Source organism: Echiichthys vipera (assembly GCF_963691815.1).
Source record: "Echiichthys vipera genome assembly, chromosome: 5".
Lineage (NCBI taxonomy): Eukaryota > Metazoa > Chordata > Actinopteri > Perciformes > Trachinidae > Echiichthys > Echiichthys vipera.
This window is the reverse complement of record NC_139830.1, coordinates 33,703,778-33,724,076: the sequence shown is the minus strand read 5'-3', so window position 1 is coordinate 33,724,076 and position 20,299 is coordinate 33,703,778. Positions and strand designations below refer to the sequence as shown.

At 42.6% G+C, this 20,299-nt stretch overlaps 1 protein-coding gene across 2 annotated transcripts in view; it reads right to left on the bottom strand.

Annotated features, from left to right (window-relative positions):
- The window catches only part of bcas3 (BCAS3 microtubule associated cell migration factor), a 555,891-nt gene that overhangs the window by 41,113 nt on the left and 494,479 nt on the right, over window positions 1-20,299 (bottom strand). For both annotated transcript variants that reach the window (XM_083914409.1, XM_083914410.1), the window contains one exon: window positions 293-469. In XM_083914409.1, coding sequence (XP_083770535.1) covers window positions 293-469 — 177 coding nt within the window. The remainder of the gene's footprint in view (window positions 1-292; window positions 470-20,299) is intronic.

Here is a 20,299-nt window from a genome sequence, read left to right as displayed (position 1 = left end):
TTAGATGCTCAGATCAAGGGTTCCAAGATTAAGAGTGCCAAACTTTGCATAAGGAGGTGGTTTGTGTGGTGGATGCTTCAGACAAACACCAGACAATCAGGAGAGGTTCATGTCCCTTGTGTCCCTTGTGTCACATGCGTCACTGTAGTTATGCAACATAAGCACTTATTTTAACCCCACCCACGATCTTTTCCTAACCCTAACCAAGTGGTTCGGTACATTTGTAATATGTTTTAAATGCTTCCTCCAATGCTCAATGTTCATGCAAGTGTGTTGTCCATTCTCTACTGACCTGTAGCAGATCCTACTATATCCCTGGAGGGGGACTCAGACATGGCATCGGCCAGTCTCTCGCGGAGGCCTTCGTCGCTGGCGTCAGCTGAGCCAACGTTGTGCCGTGGCACGCCAAAGCTCTCGGGCCAGCTACCACATACTTCCAGCAGGGTCACGCCACGCCCGTCGAACGGACCTGCATACAAAAAACAAACTCAGTGTCAAGACTTAAGGGATGTGGCAATATTTGCAGTTGTACCAAAGGCCCGAAAATACACACACATGCACAGAAAGGGATCTATGTACATGCAATTAATGGAGAAATGTCAGAGCGAGGGGGCTGCCAAATGGATCAACACCCCGAGCAGTTGGGGGGGTTCAGCACCTTGCTCAACAGCTCAACAGCACCTCGGCAGTGCCCAGGAGATGAACTGGCACCTCTCCAGCCGAACCGGCGACCCTATGGTTCCCAACCGAGTCACCTATGGACTGAGCTACTGCCGCCCCACTGAATCAAATGAACCCTGATCCATTTCTGATTCTATGACTACCAACTCAGGTGCAAGCAGTTTCAATTTCCATCATGATATGAAATGAGCTACTTTGGTTAAAACCAGTGGTAGAACTAACATTTACTCAAGAACTGTAGTTAAGTACAAATTTGATGTACTTGTACTTCACTTGACTATTTACTGAGTATTTTATGCAACTGTATTTAATTCTACTCCATTACATCTCAGAGGTAAATATTGTACTTTTTATTCACTGCATTTGTCTGACAGCTACAACTCGTTACTTTTCAGATTTCAAATGTTCATGTCTCTAGTCTCCAGTGAATGTATCTCCAAACTTCCAAAAGTGTTCCTTTATGTGATGAGAAAATTCTCCTAATTCTGAAGCTAAATTAAGTCTTTAAAAGGCCTCTTGGATCAGCTGAAAACATGAGAAGTTGACATTTTGCAGACACATAGCATAATTGACCAGTAATTTTGATCCGAAAATATAATAATGTATATGACAATAAAATACTGAAAGGAAATTGCTCTGAATCAGAGCAGTGAAAATATTTCTTTAAGTACATTTTGCCTGTGTTTGCACTGTAATACTTTTAAAAACTCAAATACTTAAATAGGCCAGTAAAAATGTAAAAAGATGATTATGGTGAGGTAAGTTTGCAGCTATGTTTAGGTCTCACAGTGAAGCAGAAAGATCACAGATCACTGATCTGGTGACCCAGTGTTTTCACTGCAGTTGGAAGTTAAAGTTATTACAAGTGTAAGTGTTACATTTTGCATATTATTTTTGCTTATTAAGTGGATTTCACTGGCTGTTTACAGCTTTGCTTAGAAAAGTGTTAACAGTAAAGGCAGTTGTTAAGTTGTGTAAGTCACAAACTCACACACATAACAAACTTTTAAGCACAACACGATCTTCATGCCTGTCAAACCAAATCCTCACAGACCTACACTTCACCTTAATCTTTTCTCCTTTCTGTCTGCCATAATTTCTGCAATCAGAGAGATCTTGTGCTTTGGAGCCAGAGAGTCTGCAACCTGTTTCTCTTTGTGTGTGTGTGTGTGTGTGTGTGTGTGTGTGTGTGTGTGTGTGTGTGTGTGTGTGTGTGTTTGTGTGTGTGTGTGTGTGTGTGTGTGTGTGTGTGCGTGCGTGCGTGTTTGTGTGTTTGTGTGTGTGTGTGTGTGTGTGTGCTCCTGTGACCTGGTACACTAAAAAAATGATACAAAAACATGACCCACATGACACTTCAATTTCATCATCATCATCATTATCATCATCATCAGTCCAACTCTGCATTTCAGCATCTCTTCTTGTTAACACCCAGATAAATATGTGACAGATAGTGGGGTACAGAAAATGACTGGGTCAAGCAAGCACATGCGAGAGGTGAATGAAATCAGTCAAATAATTCAAATATACACAGTCAGTGCACCCGGTACAGAGATGGAACTCTCTCTTCATCTGTGTGCTAACTCTCCTAATTTTGTTTGGTGGTTTATGATGCTTTTCCATAATTTCAACGAGATGAATTCCTGAGATGGCACAAGCTGTTATATATGGAAGCCCTGAAAGGCAAGGTTAAACCATAGATTGTATTAGAAATGGAAGTAGCATCTCCGTTGGGATCCGCTCGTCTACGGGAGTCTCCATCTTGTCAGACTTCGACTCCGTCTCATTTCCTCTTACCAGGGGGGAGGGAGATACTTCCATCCGGCTGACGTTTACCTCCGAGGAGAAGTGAGGGCCAGAGGCTAGCTGTCACTCAAGAGGCCACGCCCAATAAAAGGAAAAAAAGCCTGGTACAAAAACATTCACCCCCCTCAGTGTTGTCATGGAGATATGACCTAAACATACAGACTAGAATGGGTTTTTGTACCAGGCCTTAAATTGGTTTAATGATGCTGTGAAAACGACCTGTTTAACATAGGGGTCAATGAGAATTTGCTCTATTATGCAAACTACCACTCAGAGAACTGCAGTTTTTGGGGCTTCTGTATTGGATTCCTTCTTAGTAAACTACAAATGTCTGTAAAACATAATGGGACTGTGCATAGGTGCTGACATGGGTTAAACAGTGTATATAAAAGGTCTGATGGAATCATATTGTGAAGAGACTGCGTGTTCCACATTACTACTTAATATTCAGGGCGATGGATGACGTGATCATAATGCCTGCAGGCAGTGTAAACCTACCTAATGTGTATATAATACACCTGGATACAAGAAATGCGATACATAAAATAAATGCAACAAAAAATAGCAAGTACACACCTGGACATTATTTGGACATTGCTGTTTCACAGGAGGTCTGTGTGTTTTAACTGTAGCAGACTGCTGTTGTTTTTAGGTGATTTAAGAAGATAAACATGAGATCTACAGTACCAGTCAATTGTGGCCCCGCCCCAATTAGTGATGTAACAGCCATTGTTCTGCCTTTGACGGCTGATGTAAGCATCTCTTGTGGCATTACTAATTGTGCTGTGGCCAGAAATGCACAATGTTACATACATCTCCAGGGTTTACCCTTGAAATGTATTGAAGCAGGAATCACTCATTTCCATTTAGGGTCTCCAACAGGTTAAGTAGCCTATTAAAACTCTAGTACCTTTAGATCCATTAATGCAAAAAGATGTTCGTTCTATCGTCCACCCATCCAGGCGAGAGGTGGGGTGCAGTTGGATAGGTCATCAGTCAATCACAGAGCTTCATTTCATCATTCACAAAGTATAATCACAGATCTAATATAGACTAATATAATAAACCTAATCTTGATAATAATTTTTTACATTTCTATGGTAAACAAAGCTCTTGAAAGCGCTCCAAGACCTCTCTAACCTTAAAAGTGTTTGTTTGGATCAAAGTGTCTGCAAATATGTTTCTTAAATCAGTTTGTTTGAAACTCCTTCAGCACCAGATGAACAAAATGTGTCTTCAATAAGATGGATTGAAAATCTTGTCAGACTTCACGTACTGCCTTTGTATTCATACCACGGTGGTTTGGATCAGTGTCCTGTGAGGGGCTACTGGCAGCTACAGGTGTTGTTTAGCTGTGTGTGACAGCGGTGAGAACAAGGAGAGGTGACTGTTCAAAACAACAATGGCGGAGCCTAGGGAGGTCAGCGTAGATGTTGCAATAGTATCAGTTGTATCAGAAAGTTAGAGTTTTTCTTCATTGAAAGAAGGGCAAAGAATGGCACTGAAGGCTTTTCTTGATGGATAAAAATGTTTTCATTGTTCTTGCGCCTGACATTGTCAGGAGTTTGGTAAATGGATGGTTCATCCAATCACCTGCCAGGTATGTTTTGAAAGTGCCTGCCTTTTCCCAATCAGTTTTCAATGACGGCTTCTCAGATGGTTCTGTGTAACAAATCATCTGGTTAGTCATGTCAGTCATTTGTTGCACAAAGTTTGAATAATGACAGTATCGCACAGTAAAATAAAAAGAATCTTGAACAGTCTCCTGGATTAGGAGTGATTATGTAGAATCTGGATGACATGACTCATAAGACTCTCTCTCTCTCTCTCTCTCTCTCTCTCTCTCTCTCTCTCTCTCTCTCTCTCTCTCTCTCTCTCCCTCTCTCTCTCTCTCTGTCTCTCTCGCTCTCTCTCTCTCTCTTTCCATCTCTCTCTCTCAGACAAGTAGACTCACTCACACAGGAATGTTTCTCTAGTGGTCTTGTGGGTATCAGCGAAACCCCAGTGAGAAGGCAGACAGGATAACTTCAAAGGAAAAAGTGAAGACAAAGACAGGAGAGATCCTCTGTTCCTGGAAAGACTATCATTCATGTGTCTGTGTCTGGATTTGTGTGTGCATGCTGGAAGTACACATAAGAAGGATGGATATCGATCGAGGGTGACTGGTAAATATAAAGGTAGAGGCACTACACTACAACTACACCAATAAAGGCAACTAATGTACAACTACACTAAAATTTCAATTGAATCGTTTTTCTATAAATCATTTTACATATAATTTAGGGTACTGTAGCAAATGATTGAAATCACATTATTGCAATTAATGCCATGATGGCCTGATTAGAATGTGCTTAAATACAACAATCCTAAAAGTCTATCCTCATACTAAGATTTGTGTGGATAGCTTTGCCAAGGTTGATTTAATGAAATTTGAAAATATGTAACCATGCAAAACCTCTGCCAAATGGTTGGCTGGAGGCTTTAGCGTGTTCTACGTTTATACAGCCACACTTCACATAGTAACACTAAGCTGTGTTGTCCAGATGGGCCTTTACAACTACAAAAATCAATTCAGCATTTACGAAGACACACATACACACACACGTGCGCGCGCACACAAACACACACACACACACACACACACACACACACACACACACACACACACACACACACACACACACACACACACACACACACACACACACACACACACACACACACACACACACACACACACACACACACCTGTTATCCAGCATCAAATCAACCTTTTTGCAAGACATAATAACATCATATCACCTCTAAGGCAAAACACAGGGCTGTTGTTTGACACACATGTACACACAGACAGACACACATCTAACACGCTCTCATGGCCGGCTTTGATGGAGGGCCTGCTGGCACTAAAGGGGAATCCTTTGAAAAATCAATCCACCACACACACGGGCTGCTTCTGAAGTGCAGCAAAGTTATCAGGAAGCTAAGCCACTGTGTGTGTGTGAGAGTGAGTGTGTGGGTTTGTGTGCTTTTGGAGGTCGGTCAGTGTTATCACAGTAGGGAGCATGGAGACCCGTGCAGGCTCTCGCCCAAGCATTAGCACCTGTCACCGGCCTGCAGCGGAGCTGAGATTGACCAGGCCTCAGGACACACACACACACACACACACACACACACACACACACACACACACACACACACACACACACACACACACACACACACACACACACACACACACACACACACACACACACACACACACACACACACACACACACACACACACACACACACACACACACACACACACACACAGAAACACAGTAGTCTGCTCCCTGATAGCCAGTGAGCCAGGCAGATCAAAGGTTTTGACAGTGGTGGCTTTTCTGGATGATAAGAGTTTGGCAGAAGTTTAGGAAGAGCTTAGGTTTATCAGACCAGGCTTCTACCAATATGGGTATTTGAAGGCCGATACTGATAGCTTTAGACAGAAACTACCATTCACTGATAGTTGGTGTTGATGTTCAGAAGTTATTAATTTGTTTAAATATGGAAAACAATTTAATTTCAGTCTTGGCTGGAGAAGAATGTGACATTGTGGTATTGAAGAGGTTTGAGAGATTGGATGAATATATTAGCTATCCAGCGATGTACTCAGTCTTCACCGATGGTAGTCTGATTTTTTTGGCCATTGTCCCCCTGGACAAGCCAAAGTCGACTCTCCGCAGAGAGCGGGGAAAAATGCTTTTAGAGCCAACATATTTTTACTTCTTACTATTTTTTTTATTTCGACCAAACCATAGTTGGTGATTGTTGGAACCGTAGAAATTCTAAGAAGGGTGAGTTTTATGATGTTCCGCAAGGTAAAATTACTGTTTTTTTTCTTTCAATGGAGTCTGGTGGCTTTGCTGTTTCTTTTCACATCTGAATTTGTGAATTAAGGATTTATTTGGACAGAACCAGAGTTGGTGATTGTTGAAACGGTAAAGGTTAACAAAGATGGGTCTTGGTGAGTGCAACTATGTTTTAGAGCGTACTCACACTGTCCTTCCGGACCGCGACCCGGACTTTAGGGTACTTGTCCCCCCTCCCTCTCCCCCCCGCGCCCCAGCCCCGTTTGTACTCACACTGCCAGGGCCGGCCAATGCTTCTTGCTGTACATCTTGCGGTACATCTTTCCACAGACCTCGGAGTTTTTGTGCGTCTTGTCGACTGTTTTTGAATATTTTCATCCGACCAAATCTGCAGTAGACACTCCACCTCCGCATAACACCAACATGAACCTTTCACCGCCATTGTTGTTGTTGTTAAATGTCCGCGCATGGTCCGTCCTTCTATTTACATGTCCGAACAGGCGGACATAACGCTACTGCCGTAGGGCTCGTGCTCGTGCTCGCACACGTGCGCACGCTCGTGCTCGTAAATGTGCAAACGGCTCCGCTAAAGCCCACCTCTTTCAAGCGTGGACGGCCCGCTGGCCGCAGTTGTGCGCGAAGCGGGTGCACTCACACTGCTTAAAGGTACTAGGCTTTAGCTGAAAAACCGGTTTTGGCCCCGGCCAGAAGGACAGTGTGAGTAGGCCCTTAGTGTGTGATTTAATGAGGCAATTATGCTTAAGTCACACATGCATGAGATAAACATTCGCCTCCCGTTCATTGCGAATCTTTGCAAACGAAAGGGCGTATAAAACATTTGCTTCCGGTGGCACACAAATTTGTGTTCAACTTTGGTCAGCACGAAATATGGCCTCGGCAGACGATGGTCTGTCGCCAGCATTCGTGTATATGTGACTGTGCCTTTCGTTAGGGGAAAAGAGACAAACTGGAATTCAGAAGGTGTATGGTTGTATTTTTCTATTTAATGAGAGCGCAAGCGAAAGTTGCATGTTGCCTGTTACTGCTCCGGTCTTTGAGTTCCCTTTTATAAAAACTCTTTTATTCTCTTTTGTTCGTTCTGTTTCTTCACCCTAACTTCTGTGAAGTTCTGCCCTCTACAAAGAGGGACGTTCACTAGTTTTCGTGTTTCTTTTTGTGTTGTTTTTATCAATACCGCTTCCACTGGGACACGCTGTCTTTGTTTACGCCGCAGAACAGCTGATTGTGCTCATGCCGGGCGGCATAGAGGCCAGACCAGCTGATATTCCACCCACACTCTGGAGAAAAACACACCGGGGAGGCAGAGGTGTGAAGCAACGTCAGGGCAATAGAGGAGGATCGAGACGGGACGGGCTTATGGAGAGGAGAAGATTTAAGCCGTGTCTCCCCTCTGTTGTTGTGGGCAATGTACGGTCTTTGTACAACAAAATGGATGAACTGAAATTCCTTCCCCTTGCAAACCCGACATTTGGCTGCAGTATCATACACACCACCATTTTCAGACTCCAGACTCAACACCCCAGTGCCCTCATCATCATGCCGGGAGACTTTAACCACGTCACTTTGGATAGAGTTCTGCCGACCTTCCAACAGTACGCGAGCTGTCCTACCAGAGAGAAGAGGACTCGGGACCTGATGTATGCTAACATTAAGGATGCATACATCTCCTTTTCTCTCCCCCCTCTGGGCAGGTCAGATCATAACCGGGTTCACCTCAAACCCTGCTATGTGCCTCTGGTGAAGAGGAAGCGTACGACCACAAGGACTGTGACAAGGTGGTTGGAGGATGCTTATGAGATACTGCAGGGCTGCTTTGAAGTGACTGACTGGCCTGCACTTTGTGAGCCGCACTGGGAGGACATGGATGGGCTCAATGAGTGCATCACAGACTACATTCATTATTGTGTGGACTGCAATGTCCCATCTCGGACTGTGACCTGCTACGCTAATAATACACATAATATATACAATAAAGGCATCCTGAATGAAAAGAAGAGAGCGTTCAGAGTTGGCAACCATGATGAGGTGAGGAGAGTGCAGGGGGTACTGAAACTGAAAATAAGGGAGGCTAAAGACAATTATAGGAGAAAGTTGAACAATAAACTCCAGCGAAACAACATGAGGGATGTGTGGAGTGGCATGAAAACCATTACCATGTTCCAGAAGACTGGTAGCACAGGTATGGAGGACCGTGTGGGCCAGGCCAATTAACTTTTTTCAATAGGTTTGATGCTGTGGCCCATCCCCCACATGACTCTGCTGCTGGCTGCCCTTCAAGGACTGCCACTTTACCCCCCCCCCCCCCCCCCTACAGACCCTTTGTCTGCCCCTCACCACCACACTTCACACCTACCTATTCCACCCCTCCCCCCTGCTCTACATCATGTCCTCCAGAAGCTGACAACCTATCCCCCGACGGTCACCTACATCATGTCCTCCAGAAGCTGACGACCTCTCCCCCGACGGTCACCTTTATAGTGTCCTTCACGCCTGACCTGGCTCGTGCCTGTGCCAAAGATGCTGCGTCTCAGTGGCCCTCAGGACTACAGACCAGTGGCCCTGACGTCCCACATCATGAAGACCATGGAGAGACTTGTCCTGGAGCAGCTAAGGCCTATGGTTAGGCCCTTCACTGATCTGCTACAGTTTGCTTACAAAGCCCCGCCTGGGGGTTGAGGACTGCATCACCTACCTGCTGAACAGAGGCTACAGTCATCTGGACAAGCCTGCGAGCACTGTGAGAGTCATGTTCTTTGACTTCTCCAGTGCATTCAACACCATCCGTCTGGCTCTACTGGGTGAGAAGATGGCTGCGATGCAGGTGGAGGCCCCCATCGTTTCCTGGATTGTGGATTACCTGATGGGCAGACCGCAGTATGTACGCCTACAGAGCTGTGTCTAACAGGGTGGTCAGCAACACTGGGGCCCCCCAGGAGACTGTCCTCTCTCCCTTTCCCTTCACCCTCTTCACCTCGGACTTCAACTATTTCACTGAGTCCTGCCACCTTCCGAAGTTTTCTGATGACTCAGCAATACTTGGCTGCATTTGGGATGAAAGGGGGATGAAAGTCAATACAGGACTGTTGTGGGCAACTTTGTCAATTGGAGTGAGCTGAATCATCTGCAGCTTAACGCAACTAAAACAAAGGAGCTCTTAGTGGATCTGAGGAGGGTAAAAACACCTGTGACCCCTGTCTCCATCCAGGGGTCCATGTGGACACTGTAGAGGAGTATAAGTACCTGGGGGTGTACTTCAATAATAAAGTGAACTGGACTAGAAACGCTGAGGCTGTCGACAAAAAGGGCCAAAGTCGACTCTTCTTCCTGAGGAAGCTGAAGTCCTTTAACATCTGCTGGGCAATGCAGAGGATGTTTTATGAGTCTGTTGTGGCCAGTGTGATCTTCTTGGCTGTCACATGCTGGGGCAGTGGGCTGAAGGTTGCAGACACCAAGAGACTGAACAAACTTTTCAGGAGCGCAGGTGATGTCGTGGGGGAGGAGCTGGACACCCTGATGACCGTGGCAGAGAGGAGGACACTGTCCAGGCTCTGGTCTATCCTGGACAATGTCTCCCACCCTCTCTACCAAACACTAGCCCAGCAGAGGAGCACCTTCAGCAGAAGACTCCTCCCACCCAGATGCACCACAGAGCACCACAGGAAATCTTTCCTGCCTGTGGTCATTAAACTATACAACACATCTCTTGGAGCGTCTGTCACCTCCTCTCTGTAATTCAGACTAAACCCTAGACTATCTTTGATCTTGTATATACTTCACTACTGTAAATATTAATTTCTGTAAATTCAAATTTCAGCCTTTCTAATATATGTTTAGTCGGTATAATATTTGTTGTATGTAGATCTGGAGTTGCATAACAAAAATAATTTCGGGATTATTAAAGTATTTCTGATTCTGATGTTGATTCTGGTGATAAGTGTGAGAATATGTTTCCCTATTTTTATTTTGCATATTTATTAGCATAGCAAACTCGCCACTTGAAGACAGCTGGGTCACTACCGTCAATGCTGTCACTGCACACACACACAACTGGGCGAGTATAACGTCAATCACCATTGACTTGCCAAAGTTATATTTGTAAAAAGGGTTTTCGATTGTAGTTAAAATTGCTTGATAAATGATGGACGTAAAATGCTTTCCTGTACCCTGGATCATACAGACAGAAAGAATAGAGTAAATGAAGAATTCATTTGACATGATTTCTTCAATTTGTAACAGGGTATTTCATAGCATATGTTCCGCTTTTTTCAAGTTCATCTTACACATGCCCGTATGTACATTGAAAGAGTTATTGGTCACAGACCGGCTGTGAAAAAGCTCCTTCTCAATGTGAGATTCCAGACCTGACTAATGGTGTACTCACTCTTACTGTGCCCAAGCATGATTCATGTCTAATGTCTAGTTCGTTTGACCAGAGTGAGTACAACTGTTGAACGATCGGTTGAGAGAGGTAGGCTTTAGTAAAGCACGGATGAACATGTACGAGCATGAGCATGAGAATTGACGTCAGTCCTGACACTATTTATATAAGACTCTTTCCTGCGACTGACAAAAGATACCACTGAAGGGTTCGAGAGAGGGAGGGGGGACAACCACGCCAGAGCACGGCACGGCACGGATCATCTAATACAACAGGCTTTCAACAAATCCCAACTTCGTGAAGGCTATAGTGTTAAGTCTTTGTTCAAATTGTTTAAGTACTAAACTGTAATTTATTTTATGGTATGTAGTGGTGTTGTTTGTATTGCATTGTACTAAGAGGTTAATTACCTACTATTGTTCAGTTTATATTCTTTACATACTTTTTTAACCACTTGATTTTGCACAAACCAGACAATAGCTGCACATTGCACTGTATGATTATGAAAGAGTACGTGAGAGATGTAGTTTGAATTACATTACAAAAATATAATGTAAATAATAAAGCTTCATTGCTAATATACAGAGTGACCTGGTTATGGTGCAATTGCTAAAGTCTCATATTAGCTTAAGCTGAATGTTTGATATATAGGTCACTGTAATTTATTATGGGAAGTTCTATATGCAGCATTTTCATATATTTGACTGTGATATTTCTTATGATATGAGTGTCTACAAAGGAGGCATTTCAAATAGTCAATCTCACATGCATCTGAAAGTTCATATATATAGTCATTGTATGCTTCCATTTTAATCAATTAAGTTATCTACACAGACTGCATAAGGCCTGAGAAAAAAAAACACTTGCAGCTGCAGCTCTGCTAACATGTTGCCTGTGTAGACATGTGATGATAATAATAATAGTCATAGCAAAAGTTGGATGACTATTATAAACAACAATAATACGACTACAAATACAGTTACAAGCGTGCTTACTTTAGTCTACCCTCGTGAAAATGAATGACTGAAATAAACCTCATCTATCCACTGTCGGTGTGAAAGGGCATTTTTATGTCCTTGGTATGCAAATGTGTTTTCTGACATTTTTTCTTTTTAATTTCTCTCTTTAAATCTTTGGAAATGTGAGGATGTAATGTTGGCAGGAGGAGGAGGATTCAGAAGACACGCCCTGGATTGCTGTTTTCCCCTCCATCATGTTAAAACCTGGCAGGATTAAAAGCCACTCTCCACCCAGCTGTTAGTCCCCACATACTGGCCCTACTTATCCCTTCAGCCAGTGCTGCTTTCCTTAAAGATTTAATCACACTGCGGCGGGATCTGTGTGTGTGTGCGCGTGTGTGTGTGTGTGTGTGTGTGTGTGTGTGTGTGTGTGTGCATCAGTGCTTCACTATAATACTGTGGCCATTTAATCTGTTGATTCACTGAGCTTCTATTTCTTCAAACCAAACTAAATAAATAATACAAATTTAAAACCAAAAATAAACTTGGTAACATCTAACAGATAACAGGTAAATAAATATTCTTAATATTCTTAGTTTGTTTTTCTTTTTGTTGAATTGACGCTTTATGCAATCCAGCATACTTCTCACAAATCTCAGCTGGTGGCTAAGGTGTACAATGTATAAACTAATAAAGGTCTCAATGAAATAATACACTATTATATTTAACTGTACACCCAGATAGGAAATAAACCTCTACACACACACACACACACACACACACACACACACACACACACACACACACACACACACACACACACACACACACACACACACACACACACACACACACACACACACACACACACACACACACACACACACACACACACACACACACACACACACACACACACACACACACAGGTGAAGACATAATGATCTGAGGCCCCATGCCACTGTTTCTGGGTTACCTGTGCAGTTAAGATGCTAATGCATGGTTAATGTTAATTCAATTAGGCTTTAGTGCGAGGGGGCTAATTGCTTTATTAGGGGTGCTGTATAATATGTAATGGTGCATGTATATGTGTGTGTGAGAGAGAGTGTACGTAAGTGGTGTTACTGAGAAGTCAGGCACTGGGAACACAGGAACAGTCTGTTACTAACAGATCGTAAAACAGGTGGTAGTTCAGGTGGGAACTACACTGAGTTATGACTTTGTTAGGCACACCTCTAAAATCTAATGGGATCCAATACAACAACTTTGCAACAAGCCCTGTCTTCATGAAGCTTAAGATGTTCAGTGTCTGTTAAGACAGAGAGATGTCGTGTGAACTCTATGGCCACTTTGGAGTCTAGTTAATGGAGGTGTGGCATTGGATTGCATTTTATTGAAAGAGACATATTATGCTTTTCCTTATTTTCTATCATATATTTAATATTAAAATGTTGGATGTTCATATTAAACAAGGCTAAAGCTTCAAATAATGAGAAAAACATATGTAAAACTAATCCCTATGACCAAAACCCTTAGATTTCAGACCGCCCTGAACACTCGGTTTCAGACAGTTTTTCTACTGTCGGCTCAAAGTGACATGCTGGATTACTTTCTGGTCATCTGCTTCAGTGTTTCCATCACTGTGTCACTGCTAAATGTAGCTACATGCTAACACTATAGACAGCTGTGATCTTGCTTGCTGAAGCTGTTCATTTCACCCCAATTTTGAATCACATTACTGCTCATACATTTCCAATTGTGTATTAGTTTGGATTTGTTTGGATAAGCCTTATTGATGATTTATGATGGTAGAACATGCTACTTTACTCCATTACAGTCAGTCCATGGCTGACTGTACAATATAGAGACAGCAAGAGCTGAGCGTAGATGCTGAGACCCTCAAACACTGACCAATCACCAAGCAGCAGCCATGGGCAGTATGAGAAAAATAAAATGTTTTATAAACATTAAAGCATGCAAACATGTTCTATCAGATCACAAAATACATATAAAAGCTTCTGGTGAGAACCACTAATTGAAAGGCACCCTGTGGAGCTTTTGACCACTGGTAGTGCTATGGAGCAATGTTTTATGAGTGGGTCATTTTACAAGGACGCACATGCATGAAAACAAGCAAGTGCCGCAATTTACATCCATCTGTTGGTTTCATGTGATTCAGCTGATTGACAATTTGTGCTGGTAATGTGGCCACAAACCAAGGACTGCACCAACAAAGAAAGAAAGGACCACTGGTAACAAGCAAACATAGATGTAAACAAAACATTTTTCAAAATATAAATAAAATATTGCTTTCATGACAAAGGAATGCATAATGAAAATAATAATCTGGTGTATTTGCTGCTGTTAATTAGTTGTATATTAGTGTACAAAGCGAATACTATTTTCCATCAGCCTGTTTTTATGCAGCTGTGGGCAGAAACCTCCATTATATCAGAGTAGGATGGCATGTCAGTGTAAACACGGTACATCAGTTTAATCCTATATTGCACGTGTACTATAGCATGGTGTTAATGCAGAGTACATTCATTCATTCAAGTACAATCACACCATTCACATGTTATATAGATTACTATACAGAAACGCACTTTTAATAGACCTTCACTTTAACACATACTTCTATGACTGTGCTGTGAACCCACACTGACATCCCTTCAGGCTGTGTGTGTCTGTATGTGTGTGTCAGAGAGACAGAGAGCGAGAGAGTGTCCCTGATATCCTCGGGGAAACACAGAGTGCTAGCTAGCTGGCGGAGAAGGTTTGTGGTGCAGTGTTAGTGTTAATGGAGATGTAAGCTCACAGGATTAGCACCCATAGGTAGGTGTGTGTGTGTGTGTGTGTGGGGGGGGGTTCTTGACAGGCAGGGCCTTTCTTTCATTACATTAAGGCCAATGCCTCTAAATCATTTACTCCATTTGCAGTCTCAGTGGTGTCAGTTAAGTGTTAGTAATCCCCATCAATACCAGGGTCTGCCTCAAGGCACTTTACTCACTACCACACACACACACACACACACACACACACACACACACACACACACACACACACACACACACACACACACACACACACACACACACACACACACACACACACACACACACACACACACACACACACACACACACACACACACACACACACACCAACATATGGCATTTAGATATGAAGATGCATTAACCTGTCCATAGACCCCCCCCAAGCTAATTTGAGCCATGTCAAATTAGACAGCAGCAGTGCTTTGCTCACTATTTAGCGAAACATTTTAACTGTGTCTGTCTCAGCACAACATCCCACATTCACTCTCACACACACGCACGCATGCACGCACACACGCACGCACGCCCGCCCGCATGCATGCACGCATGCACGCCGGCACGCACGCACACACACACTCTCTCTCTCTCGCACAGAAATGTGCACAAACAGAAATTTCCTTGAAGCGTGAGTGTAACTTTAATATTTATGTTCAAACCCTAAACTCTAAAATTCAGACGCAAATGCAGATTTCTCTCATCCACCAAACAGTTTTGCCTTTGGCTCAATTTGGTAGTTGTTCACAGTTTTTCAGTGAAAACCATGATGTTGCAGTCCTTAATCCATTTGTTAGAACCACATGAGTGGTGATCCGCAGTGAGGAAAACACTGCGTAGTGATAGCCGATAAAGAAGTTAGCTTTAGCATAGCCCTTAGCTCTCATCTCTTCTCATCTTTGGTTGGTTTCGACCTTGCCTGTGAGCACTTCTGGTCGGAGGAGCCATGTAAGTAGTCCTGTTCAGTGTTGAAATACTCGTCTCAGATTTTACATCAACTTATGTCAGCTTTGACAGAAAAAATGTGAGAGCAGATATTTTCTATTAAAGGGGTACCACACTGATTTTGCGCATGAAGGTCAGCTTACTCATCACGTTGAGTAGGACTAGATCTGTAAAAACAGTATACAAATACAGAATGGGTAGGCAACGGCACAAGATTTGGGTAGATGCACAGTGGCTAAATCATCATCAGGCCGATGGATTCAGAGATGGTCTCACTCTAGGCTTGAAGGCTTTACATTTTTTACAGAAAGCCCATGGAAGAAGGTGTGGGTGTAGAGATTGAAAGCCATGGGCATTTACCATGCACGGAGTATCTAAAAAAAAAGTGCTGCCGAGTTATGCTATGGGACAAGTAGCATCCAAAGTTTTTGAAGCCATACCAGCCACTGAGGGTCATACTTGGAATCTGCAGAAACTTAAACAATTCTTCTTTTTAATCTGTCTCTTGTCATAATCAAGAGTGTGAATGTGATCAGAGTGTTCCTGAAAAAGAGAGTATTGCTCTCAGTGGTCTCCCCTTGAATAAATAAAGGCAAAAAAAGAAAATACATAGATTAAACATACATATGTGAACACATATGTTTCTTTGTTTCCGTAGTTGAATTCAATGGTTTGGGATGGACTTCCAACATACAGTGATGGTTTGAGATAGTAGTGTGCTTCCAACAGAGCAATAAAGAAATGGTTTTCACAGTTTGGTCTGGAAGTGCGTGACTGGCCTGCAGAGTCTTAACCTCACCCACAGACTGGAACACTGACTGCAAACCAGGCCTTATCATCCAACATCAGCGTTGGACACCGCGGATGCTTTTGTGACTGAATAGGAGCATATGCTATCAGCCATGTTCAACACCTTGTGAAAAGCAGTCTATTAATGCCCATGGTTTGGAATGATCAAAGATGGATTCAAATTCCTTAATGGAGAGTACAAAATGTTGAAGTTAATGAAAAAATTGTATAATAGATATTTATATAGAAGTAATAAATATCTGCCAGACGCAACAGCCACGCTGGCCATGTTTTGTTGTGTGTGTGTCCTCATGGTAAAATGTAGTCCTGCAGACTGTGGTTGTTCCAGGATCACATAGGTGGTTTTGAATATTTTACCAGGTGTTTACGTCTGCCTGTGTGTGGACACATTTTGTCATCTTGATAGTGTCGCAACCGTGCAAGATACAATCACAAAACACTGCAGGTGTGCAGTTAATCAAAATGAAGGCTGAGTTTGAAAATGTGTCGGAAAAGCAGACTGGTGTGATCCCATTGCAAGATGGTCTCTAGTTTCCAATTTATTAGATGGGTAAGAAAAAGAGAAGGTATACTTCATTATAGTGTATTGTCATAGAGGGATATTTGTGCCATATGCTTGCGTGCCACAGACCCAAGTGCTGATTGCAGAGGACATACATGCTCATGTTTGCACACAGATCAAGTAAACACACATGGACAGTGTGTGTGCATGTGTTTTCTTGGGGGCTGATTATGCTGGTTTGTTAGATCAAGTAGTGTGCAAACACACAGTAATGTGGGCACCTGAGAGGAGACAAACCCTGAGAGGACAACACGAACATATACAACACAGAAACCCATATACAACCAGAGATTTTTGAAAGTGCAGGAGTGCACTCCAAACAGGCTCAGGAAAACAAACACTTCACTATCTAAGGCGTGTCAAAGCCCTCTCCATCATCAGGATGTCACTCTCCAACACCACTCTCAAACCACTTTCAAAGGCCTTTTAAATCAACAGTTCTATACATACATTTATTCCTACCAAAAATAGAAACAAAAATATCAAAGGGTATACAGAGTTTTGTTTGAGTACATTAGAAGAGACATGGCCGACGTTTGCCTCAAATAATCTATGTCCAAGAAGCCAAAATTTGAGTTTATGACAGAATGAATAAGGGAAAAGCTAATAACATTTTCAAAATTTCATCCTTACTGGAGCTCTAACCCACAGAAAGGGACTGTACACCAAAAGCTATGGATCCCCAAATCAATTTCAGTCAAAAGCAACTGGACTTGGTTATTCGTCTAGGAAGAGGTTTCACCTCTCATCCAAGAGGCTTCATCAGTTCATGTACGCAACTGACCAGGCTGGGACTGGTCAATTGCGTACATGAACTGACTTTTGGACTGAAATTGCTTGGGATAACGATGACCTGGACAAAGTACACCGTGACCGAGGTTCTAAGCAAGCTGAGCTGATACTAACGCTGAGTTAAGTCTGTGTTGCGAGACCTAACTCATGTTTGTGCAGGAGACCAGAGAAAAAGGCCTTTTTTAAAAGTAACTGCTGATGAAAATCCAACATTTCCTGATTTTGCCTCTTCATAATAAAAGCTGTTAAATAACAAAACAACAGGAGACTTTTATTTTAAAGAATGTATAGGAAATTAAATAATTCAATCCATTTCACAGCCGCTCTTCACACTCTCCGGCTTCTTTACAGTAACATAAGAACAGGAATGTCTGTAGTAATATCCTACATATTTGTGGATTTGGGTAAATTTATGAAACTGAATATATAGTAATTGTCTAATGGCGGTCTCTGGGCACTGACACCACCGCTAACTTTTGCCAGGCAAACACGGGGAACAGAGCTCAGTGCAGATCACCGAAACAAGAACTCCAACACATCACTGACAATGATATGATAATCCAAAGGAATACTTTCAAAACACTATTGTTGAAAAATACAAAAGAGGCCAAGATACACAGAGCTACTGTACCATGAGCCTGTGCAGGAAAGCCACATTGTTAAAGACACACAGGTATAATAGAAATGCAAATCCTTGCCGCGCTGGGCTGACGGGCCGAGTCAAACCAAGCTGAGCCTAGCCAGGACTTGTCTATGGAAACACAGCATATGCCCTGCTTGTAGGGAATGAAGCGATTAAAAGACAGGGGGATTAAAGTTTCTTTGAAAATATCTCTCCCTGGTCCTGTTGTTGGTTTCCAGAGAGCATTAATAATGGCCTGAAGGGGACACTGATTAGAAGGAGGCCATATATTTAACACTAAGCAGACCCCTGAAAGGGTGTGTTTGCTGACAAATGAGGAGGCGTGCTCTGACAGCCTGTATGTATCGACTATATTTGTACAAGTGTGGCAAACGTATGATCCTTATGAGTGTGGTGTGTTTCTGTGCATATGAATGGTTGGATTCATTTCAGGCCATAATATGGTATTTGAAAAATGAGACGGGGCTGCTAGTTGACACCGGTTTAGTTTAGCGCAGTGGGTTTTGCTCTTTGAATGGACCAGGAGATGCTTGTTATTTGCTTGACATAATTGTGTTCACATTGTAAGTAGATGCCACAAGATACTGTCTCAACACATTTATAGATGACCTCTATAGTCTCATTTAGCCACATTTTTTTATGTACAAGCTTCAAAATTCACAAGTGGGATATTAACTTACATATTTTATCCATTAGAATAAAACATTGTAGTATCTTAAAGCTGTGTTGACCACAGACCTTATTTAAGGCATCCAACAAAAAACCCATTGACTTCGAGATGAGGGAACTGGAAGTGAAAAAATGCCTTTCTGGGTTTTAGGACTCATTTCTGCAGCACTCTATTTGTTATTTACTACCTGGGTGTCTTACATGTCTTCTTAACTATAGATAATTTTCACATTGCACCAGGTTCCACTATTGGTCCTTGAAAATCCTCAAGTAAACACTGAGATTGGGAAAATGGCTTTTAAATACTGTGCTCCACAAATGTATCCCTTTTTATCAATTTAAAGCCCTTCTGTCTGTAACTCCCATGTGCTTGTGTTGTTTACGTATATTGTTGATATGTACTGTAACCCGGCTGTCCTTGAAAGAGAGAGCTTGCTCTCAATTGGCTTCTATGTATTAAATAAAGGTTTCAATCAATATTCTCCTCTAATTTATAATTTTCAATATCTAATGAATACATTTCTGTGTGTGTGTGTGTGGTGGGGGGCTACAACATATTCTATTGTGCAATATTGGGTTGTATAATGCCAATAATACATCCTTGAATCACTTTCCTACACTCAGCATCATCACAGAACTGACACAAAACATTTTTTCATCTGGTCAAAGACGTGGCGCCCACACAACTAAAACTCCCTTCTGGGCGCTAGATTTTGTTTTCCATCAGACCAAAACAAAGACCGGAGAGTGTACACTTCACGGTGCTAGCATGGCCAGCTAATTGATTTCAGGCCAGATCGTGTTGCTGTGTAATGGAGCAGGCTAACGTGATGATGAAGTTGGGATGGTCATGGTGATGACTTTCACAGGGACTCCAGTCTCATTTGTTTGTTTGACAGGCTGCAGGGGTGTGTGTATGGGTGTGTGCATGTGTGTTCCTCCATTTGGCATAACGGCTATAGAGTAAGCTATAGAGGTGATAGATGATATGTTTACAGGAGAATGTTTTCTTTCTGCATGATATTCAATTACAGGGTTTGTGTGTGTCACCGCCTGTGAATAAACACGTGTGAGAAAGATGGAGTGTGTGCATTCCTAGTCATTTGTACATTACAGGCTGTGTGTGACGGGGTCGAAGGCCTTTATCAATCACACAGAAGTATGCTTCCTTCCTACCTCACTGTCTCTCTTCTCAGAGTAAACCCTTCACTTCTTGTTTTTTTCTGGGAAGTAGCCCAGTCCAAATCTAAACTGATGCTGTCCACTGTTTAGTGGAGTTCCGAGACAGCACAATAATATCTATAAAAAAAACCACTCTTATACAATGCTGACCCTAAACGCCATCTCC